The sequence below is a fragment of the Cyprinodon tularosa genome, unplaced genomic scaffold (genome assembly GCF_016077235.1).
Source record: "Cyprinodon tularosa strain WSP-4 unplaced genomic scaffold, ASM1607723v1 ctg1022, whole genome shotgun sequence".
Taxonomy (NCBI): Eukaryota; Metazoa; Chordata; class Actinopteri; order Cyprinodontiformes; family Cyprinodontidae; genus Cyprinodon; species Cyprinodon tularosa.
This window is the reverse complement of record NW_024037808.1, coordinates 153,353-162,712: the sequence shown is the minus strand read 5'-3', so window position 1 is coordinate 162,712 and position 9,360 is coordinate 153,353. Positions and strand designations below refer to the sequence as shown.

General features: G+C 46.0%; 1 protein-coding gene across 5 annotated transcripts in view; it reads right to left on the bottom strand.

The window, feature by feature from the left end:
* The window catches only part of arhgef4 (Rho guanine nucleotide exchange factor (GEF) 4), a 56,134-nt gene continuing 46,774 nt past the window's right edge, over positions 1 to 9,360 (bottom strand). For all 5 annotated transcript variants that reach the window (XM_038279995.1, XM_038280007.1, XM_038280012.1 and 2 more), the window contains 7 exons: positions 8,258 to 8,437; positions 7,938 to 8,170; positions 5,518 to 5,647; positions 5,307 to 5,438; positions 3,122 to 3,365; positions 2,514 to 2,591; positions 1 to 1,068 (listed from right to left, as the gene is read on the bottom strand). In XM_038279995.1, the coding sequence (XP_038135923.1) occupies positions 917 to 1,068; positions 2,514 to 2,591; positions 3,122 to 3,365; positions 5,307 to 5,438; positions 5,518 to 5,647; positions 7,938 to 8,170; positions 8,258 to 8,437 (1,149 nt within the window). In that variant the 3' untranslated portion in view covers positions 1 to 916. The remainder of the gene's footprint in view (positions 1,069 to 2,513; positions 2,592 to 3,121; positions 3,366 to 5,306; positions 5,439 to 5,517; positions 5,648 to 7,937; positions 8,171 to 8,257; positions 8,438 to 9,360) is intronic.

Sequence of the window (9,360 nt, the reverse complement as noted above, 5' to 3'; positions counted from 1 at the left end):
TTTCTGTAAGGAATGTTTAATATCAGATAACATTTGAACAGAAAGTAGAAGTTGTTGACATAGCTGCTGTGCTGATCTGAGGCCAGACTCCAGCACGGAGCAGGAACACTGGAGACGAGAAGCACTGCTAGATCAAAGAACCAGAAGAGGAGGAGGCTGCTCGGTTACATCAGCACTCACCAGAGTTATAAAAAACACTTCTTCACAGTATAGTTATATCTATGTGTGTCACATCTCAGATGGCACTGTGTAAAACAACAGAACATGGCATGGAGAGGAGCTCAGAGCGGCTGGTTTCTCTCAGTCAGTGGGAGACGAGAGGAGAGTCAAACATCAGACTGAAGCAAAGCGCTAATGGTTCCTCCGGACCTCGGACCTTCGTCTGATGAGGAAATGGAATTTCCTTATCTTCTTTGGCTGGAGTCAAGTTTGGTGCATCGTTCTTCCAAAGAAGAGCCAAAGACAGAGTCCACAAGACACTGAAAACAACTTGGAAAGGATCCAAAAACACAACCTGTTTCCCTTTTAAAGCAGACAGAACCAGCATGAACATGGAGGCAACCATATCACATTATCAGATAATAACAGAAGAAGAAGTTGGCAAATCATAGAACAGAAGCATAGAGAAGTGGAGGAAACTTTTTCAGTCAGAAGTCCATTACACCCAGCAGAGGTCGAAGGTCTAAAGAAGCAGAGCGGTTCCCTCTGCTGTTTAGACCAGTGTCCACAGAGACTGCTCCCATGTCTGATTGTTATCCAACCAATAAAGTGCTTTCAAACCAGCCCGCCCCCATCCCATCACAGTCAGCTTCACCTGTCCGGTCCATGAGCCATCAAAGGTTTAGATGGGAAAGAAAAGAGGAACCATTGAAAGGGTCCATGCAGGCACCAGCAGAGAGCTCCTCTCTGCTTTGGTTCATTTCTTGAAAGGTGTCAGTCTACCTATGTTATGCCAGAAGGTGGTTTTGCGCTTTGGCTCGGCCAGCATGAAGACCTGCTGCTGGGGCAGGGCGGTGGGGAGGGACGGATGTTTCTGACGTAGCAGGAAGTCACAATACGGCCGGGTCACTGCGGGCAGAGAGAGCAGAACATGAGAGGCTGGACCAGCACTGCTGCCTTCAAACACGGACTCTACAAGTGAAGCTCCATCATTTATCAATGAGCAGAACATCCAGAACCACTGGACCCATTTGTTACTTCAAGGCTGGACTATTGTAATTCTTTACTATCAGGAAGTCCACAAACTGTAGTTAAAAGCCTTCAGCTGATCCAAAATGCTGCAGCCAGAGTTCTGATGAAAATGAAAAAGAGAGATCATATCTCGCCTATCCTGGCTTCTCTTCATTGGCTTCCTGTTAAATCCAGAATAGAATTTAAAATCCTCCTTCTCACATATAAAGCCTTAAATGGCCAAGCTCCATCTGATATCAGAGATCTGATTGTTCCTTATGTTCCTAACAGAGCACTTCGCTCTCAATCTGCAGGTTTACTAGTGGTTCCTAGAATTTCTAAAAGTAGAATGGGAGGCAGATCTTTTAGTTCTCAGGCTCCTGTGGAACCAACTACCAGTTTTAGTCCGTGAGGCAGACACCCTGTCTACTTTTAAGGCTAGGCTTAAAACTTTCCTTTTTGATAAAGCTTCTAGTTAGAGTGGCTCAGGTTATCCTGAGCTATCTCTATAGTTCTGCTGCTATAGGCTTAGACTGCTGGAGGACATAGGGACCCCTTTTTCATCATTCTGCTTCATTCTATCTCTATTCTCCTATTCTGCAGAGTCTGTTAGTTCCTCAGAGCTCATTTGCCTGGATGTGGTTTCTGTACGGGGTCACCTGTCACTTAAATGTCATCTAAGAAAGTAAATCAGACAGCTGATCTAGATGCTGCTGCCTGCATCCTCACTAGAACTAAGAAAGTAGATCAGACAGCTGCAGTTGATCCAGACACTGCTGCTGTTGTCCTCAGTAGAACTATGAAAGTAGATTAGACAGCTGCAGTTGATCCAGACACTGCTGCTGTTGTCCTCAGTAGAACTATGAAAGTAGATTAGACAGCTGCAGTTGATCCAGACACTGCTGCTGTTGTCCTCAGTAGAACTATGAAAGTAGAGAACATCTGCCTGGTTCTAAAGTTTAATTACCTGTTCTAACATGACCTGAAGATAAAAAATCTTGCAGCATTGCATCTCTGTGTGGTTTGTCTTATTCCCAAAAAGGACAGGTCCAATCTAAAAAGTCTGCAGGGGACCATCAGGGCCAGCTGTCCCGCTGTCTGTACCGGTACCGGTCCAAGGTCAATACTTTATTTCTATGTTTTGACATTAGAAATTTTCCCTCCCACCGTATTTAATGTTTGTTTATTGAGCTCAGAGTGGCAGAAAGGTCAGATTCCTTGGTTGTGGTCCAAACTCTTCCACTGTCACCCTGAAGAGGGCCCAAAGAGGTGTTTGCTGATGTTGGATGGTCTACAGACTGGATGTTCTGCTCTGGAACTATAAGAGCAACCAGGCTGCTGACCTTTGGGTTTCCCTGCTGGATGACCTCTGAAGGCATTCACCATGGCTTGTTTCTTCTGGACTTCGGTGAGAGAGAAGCCTGAAAAACAGATGGAGAAACGTTCTTAAGCAGAGATCAGCCTTCAGATTACGTCCTTCATCTCATCCAGGTCAGAAGGACAGCAGTAAGCTGATCTGCTGCCATCAGCACTTAAGACTGTTACCGTTAATAGAGAAAATGCTTATAGATCAGAGCTTCTATGTTATTTTTCTCTGTCCCCATGAACACCAGTCAGTCTCAGCAGATGGCCGCCCACACTGAGCCTGGTTCTGGTTCTGCTGAATGAACTGATTGGATTGTTTCTGGAGAGCGACTCCAGACTAGATGTTGTGGGCTAGAGCTGTAGAAATAAACTGAATAGAATGGGTCACCCAGAGGAACCTCGAAACAACCTGAAAGTCAAAGATAACTGCTGAACCTGTAGAACCTGGATGGAAGTTCTGGTTCTGGCCTCTGGTTCTTCAGAGAACATCAGCATCCTGCGGACCTGCAGATGGGTCGGGAGGAAGTTCTGCTTTGAACGGCTCCCTCTACCCTGAACTAAACCGGAAGCTGAGATAAAGTCAAACCTGTCTCCTGATCCTGGTGGACCTGCTTCCTCTCCTCTGCGAAGGCCCGGATCCAGCGCTGCTTCTGTTCGGGTTTCTTGGTACACAGGAGGTGGACCTCGTCGCTGCCCCGGACCCGCAGCTTCAGACCGTTCTTCACACTGATGTTGAAGTCCTTCTCTCTGCCATCCTCCACGTCCATCACATCTATCAGGTCCATGTCCATGCGTCCCTTGTAGTACAGGATGTCTCTGCGCAGAAGGTCCTGAAACAACAACAGAAGGTTCAGCACGAAGCCCCCTCCTGGCCCTGTCCTTCCTATTCAGCTTCTTCTGTCTCCCACCGGTCTCCTCTGGCTGAACTGGACCTGGACTCTGGATCCTGGATCACAGCTCATCTATTCCTCTCCAGGATGGATCCACTAAAGGCGAACATAGAAAGTTCCTCTGGTTGAGGAGAACCTGACCTGAATGCTGCTTGCTTCGAGGGATTGCTGCAGAATCAGTGACCTTCTGGGTTTCAGCGTTATAGGAACCGGTTCCTACCTGAGATCCAGCCAAAACGGACCGACAGACTGATACTTCAACAGGAATACCCCTACGTCACTCATGGTTTAAAACTCAGAGCACAAACTAAATCTTCCTCCTTCTCCTGGGTTCCATCGCCTGTAAGGAGAGACCCCATTTCACATGAAATGCTAAAAGAAAGCTAACTGGAAGTAGCTTTCATTTTCCTGCATCAAAAGTCACGGATCGCAGTGTCCCATCGTGCATAGCGGCCGCGCTAACTGGGGAGACAGAAACCTCCGTAGCTGAATGCTGAGTGGAGTCCCCCCCCCCTTCCTTTTTTTTGAGGACCTCGCTGCAGAAATCACGGCCTATCAGCAAAGGGACGCCTTTTTTTTTATAGTCTCCGTAAGTTAACTTCCTCCACCTACAACCACATCAGGCCCTCTGCTGTAGCATCAAACTGAAACTTTTCTGAGAACGGATCCTGTGGTGGAGAAGACCCACGTGTGGCTGGAGCCGGACCATCGTAACCCCCAGCCCCCCCTCCCGGACCGAAGGCATCTCAAAGTAATATCCCTCCACTTTTCTTTTGATGCATTAATGAGGTGCTGCGCTCGGCGAGAGAGACAGGTGATCAGGGATCTAAATTGATGCTGATGTTAATCTGTGTTGGTTATAAGAGTTCTGGTTCATTGGTTGAAATAACTGTGCTGTGAAAGCTGCAGGCGAGATTTCTTCCTCCTTCTCTTTCCTGTCCTGGTTTTGGTTGTTTCTGCTTTAAAGTAGTTATAGAGTTATCACATTCAACCGTGTGTGGTCACGTGGGTGAGGGCCAGTGTTACCACCCCCCCCCATCACATGAAGAGGGAGTCTCTCATACATTAACATGCCTTCCCCACACACACATACCTTTGCTAAAACGACTTCTGCTGCTGTTTGTTTAATGCATTTTAACTATTTGAAGCTGAATGTATTATTTTAATGTTGATTAATTGTACTGTTATTATACCTGCTGCTATTCCAACAGACATTAGTGAATGTATTAACATCTGGCCTATCTTCAACAGTCTCAGAAGCCACTTAAACTGACTCTTAGGGTTTTATTTTTAAACTATTCATTTATTCCTCCTTGTGTTTATTTTCTAGAGTGTAGTGTTTGCATAGATGTTAGATTTTCTGTAATCCTGAATTATTAGAATAAAGACGTCATTGTTTAACTTGTAGTAGTTCTGTGTTTCATATAGCGGACGATTTATCACTCAGGTCAGATCCACCCCCTTTGGTAACAGTGTGAATAAACAGAGATAAAAGCTTCTTTATTGGTAATTAATAGCTCTGCTGATAACTTAGCCTGGGTCACTAGATTGGTGGATACCTGGACTTAAACAGCCTTTCCAGGAACTATCCAGAGGTGAAACCACAAACCCTGGTAAGTAAGCAGACTAAAGCTACAATTATTCAACTAAGAACACAAAATTGATTTTACCCCCAATTTTGAATAAGTTAAATAATTAACTATAACTCCAGTTCTAGTTAATCATTTATTCATTATCTGCAGGATATAATTTTGCACAACAACTGTATACTAGCTGCTCTAAGAAGGCCTCCCCTCTGCTAGGAGGACAACCAAATGGCTGGAAGGTGAAGACCATTAATACTTTCTGAGCCTCAGATTTAATAGAAAATGGCTTCAGTACCTTTTTGCAATAAACCATCTGATGGTCAAAGAGGAAGAACATCCTCTGCTGGCCCTTGGTCTGTGGCTGGGATAGCTTGGTCATCTCCCCAGAGAAGATGAGCTCAGAGCTTCTGACCAGAACGTCCTCACCCTGCGGGAGCCAGAACAGACACTCATGCTACCTTTTCCTCAGCCCGCTAACAGATGTCAGAACAGCGTTGGGGACAGACCTCCCAGTCTTCTATTGAACTCTGCCACTGGGCGATCTTGTCAATGTTTTCCAGGCGCCGTTTCCTCTCGTTGATGAGCCTGGCCACGTTCTTCATGGCGTCCAAGGCTGCCTCCACATCCTGGTAGTCCCTGCAGGAATCAGAACAGTCCTTCAACACCACCGTTCAGGTCCCTCCGTATCTGATATGATTGCTGACTTTAATATTTAGACACATCTACAATCTAGAGGCCGAAGAAGGTCTCTGATCTCTGCTGGGAGAGATTATTAAAACCATAGAGACAATTTACCTAGAACCGATGGATAGAGCAGATTTTAGTTAGATAGAAGCTGCTGGTTAGATCACTGGGTTCACTGATTGATTAGGTAAATACCACCAAGGCCCACAGTAAAGGTCAGCCAGGACTGAAGACTGGTTCAGTTAGACTAGTCAATGTAGACTGGTTGATCTAGACTGGTTCAGTAAAACTGGTTGATGTAGTCTGGTATATCTAGACCGATCCATCTAGACCGATTCATCTAGACTGGTTCATCTGGACTGATTAATTTAGACCAATTCATCTAGACCGGTTCATCTAGGCTGGTTCATCTGGACAGATTCATGTAGACAGAATTCATCTAGACTGGTTCATCTAGACCGAGTCATCTAGACTAGTTCATCTGGACCGATTCATTTAGACTGATTCATCTAGACTGGTTCATCTGGACCGATTCATCTAGACTGGTTCACCTAGACTGGTTAATCTAGACCGAGTCATCTAGACTAGTTCATCTGGACCGATTCATTTAGACTGATTCATCTAGACTGGTTCATCTGGACCGATTCATCTAGACTGGTTCACCTAGACTGGTTAATCTAGACCGAGTCATCTAGGCTGGTTCATCTGGACCGATTCATCTAGACTCGTTAATCTAGACAGATTCATCTAGACTGGTTCTTCCAGACCAAGTCATCTAGGCTGGTTCATCTAGACCGATTAATCTGGACTGGTTCATTTGGACCGATTCATCTAGACCAAATCATCTAGACTGGTTCACCTAGACTGGTTAGTCTAGACCGAGTCATCTAGGCTGGTTCATCTGGACCAATTCATCTAGACTGGTTCATCTAGACCGATTCATCTAGACTGGTTGATCTAGACAGATTCATCTAGACTGGTTCTTCCAGACCAAGTCATCTAGGCTGGTTCATCTAGACCGATTAATCTGGACTGGTTCATTTGGACCGATTCATCTAGACCAAATCATCTAGACTGGTTCACCTAGACTGGTTAGTCTAGACCGAGTCATCTAGGCTGGTTCATCTGGACCAATTCATCTAGACTGGTTCATCTAGACCGATTCATCTAGACTGGTTGATCTAGACCGATTCATCTAGACTGGTTCATCTACACAAAGTCATCTACGCTGGTTTATCTGGACCGATTCATCTAGGCTGGTTCATCTAAACTGAGTCATCTAGACCGGTTCATCTAGACTTGCTGATCTAGATTGGTCTGTCTAGACCTTATTATATATAATTTCATTCTATTTTATTATTCTATTTTATGGAATGGATGACTGAATCAATGAATACTAGGCTGAACCGCAAGAGGAGCCAATAAAACCTCAGCGAACAAGCTCAAACTCTAAGCTTCCTTTGGGAAAACGTCTGTCATTCTGGATGACAAAGATGGCTGAACAGGTTGCTCTAGATCTAGATCACAAAAACCTGATCTACAGAGAACAGGAGAGCTGATTCTGGTCCGTTTCTACTTCGAGGAGGGGGAACCCGACCGAGTGCAGAACCCACATGAAAACTAAATGTTTACCATGCTTTAGCCTCTTATTATCCACCTCATTTCTGGGAAATTCGCCTATTTTGCATACCCAAATGGAAAAGCAAATAACTGAGTAACTGTAAGCCCAAATAACATGTGTGATACGTTATTTGAAAGCTAACACCTTCTAGATTCTGAATATATACATGAAACTTCGGTGAGTAAAATATCCAAGCTGCATCAGTTCAAACAAGACTCAAAGTTATTTTTTTATTCGCCAAATCAATAGGTCATTTTTGAACAGCAGTAATAAAGACATGCTTGCTTGTTAGGGCTGCTTTGTCATGCTACAGTATGACATGCTGCTGTGATTGTGCTTTGGTGCTCGCTATGTCCAAAAAATGAACTAGGTGGTTGAATTGTGGAGAATCTAAGCTTTCCAAAGATGTCTAACATGTTAATAATGGTAAACATTTTACCGCTGGAAATGTCATGCTTTCTGAGTTATAATATGTAAACCCTTTAAAATGGAGGGTTTTGGAAGGTTAGAGCGGTTCTGCTAAAGAAAACATCTCAACAGACCTGTTGGGTTATATTAACACTAGGTTGTGGACGGTTCTACCCGGCTCTAGGTTCTGACGGGTTCCGCTCAGCCAGTCACCTGTGCTGGGGGTTGGTGTACTTGAGGAGCTCGGCCAGCTGCAGAGGGTACTTGCAGATCTTCTGCACCGGGGTGAGCAGGAAGCCATCTAAGGAGATGTGGATCATCCTCTGTAGCAGCCGACAGGCCTCGAAGAAAAACACATACTTGTTGACTTTCATCAGCCTGGAGAGCTGGACGCAGGCGTTGGGGTGGTTGTTGCAGTACTCGGAGTAAATCTGGAAATCTGTTTGCTGGACAGAAGAGATAGGCAGTCAGGAGGCCTACCTCCAGTAGGGGTGCCCCGTCTGAGGGAGGCTGAACTGGAAGCAGGAACTCACGTGTTCCAGGAAGCAGCAGCCGATCTCGCTGAGGTGGGGCTGATCTTGGTTAAACCTTCTTTCCAGGCCCTTCAGGAACTTCCTCTGGAACCTATAGATGTCCTCAATGTTGCCAAAGATGGTCCGAAGCTGCTCCTCACTGAACATGTCTGTCCTCCTCCGGCACTGTTTGATGTAGCCCTGAGAGAACCAGAACCAAGGTCAGAGCACAACTACAACCAAGGTCAAAGCAGAACCACAACAAAGGTCAAAGCAGAACCACAACCAGGGTCAGAGCAGAACCACAACCAGGGTCAGGGCAGAACTAGAACCAGGATCAGGGCAGAACTAGAACCAGGGTCAGAACAGAACTACAACCAGCGTCAGAGCAGAACTACAACCAGGGTCAGGGCAGAACTAGAACCAGGGTCAGGGCAGAACTAGAACCAGGGTCAGAACAGAACTACAACCAGCGTCAGAGCAGAACTACAACCAGGGTCAGGGCAGAACTAGAACCAGGGTCAGGGCAGAACTAGAACCAGCGTCAGAGCAGAACTACAACCAGGGTCAGGGCAGAACTACAACCAGGGTCAGGGCAGAACTAGAACCAGGGTCAGAACAGAACTACAACCAGGGTCAGAGCAGAACTACAACCAGGGTCAGAGCAGAACCAGGGTCAGAGCAGAACTACAACCAGGGTCAGAGCAGAACCAGGGTCAGAGCAGAACTACAACCAGGGTCAGGGCAGAACTAGAACCAGGGTCAGAGCAGAACTACAACCAGGGTCAGAGCAGAACCACAACCAGGGTCAGAGCAGAACTACAACCAGGGTCAGAGCAGAACTACAACCAGGGTCAGAACAGAACTACAACCAGGGTCAGAGCAGAACTACAACCAGGGTCAGAGCAGAACCAGGGTCAGAGCAGAACTACAACCAGGGTCAGAGCAGAACTACAACCAGGGTCAGGGCAGAACTAGAACCAGGGTCAGAACAGAACTACAACCAGGGTCAGAGCAGAACTACAACCAGGGTCAGAGCAGTACTACAACCAGGGTCAGAGCAGTACTACAACCAGGGTCAGAGCAGAACCACAACAAGGGTCAGAGCAGTACTACAACCAGGG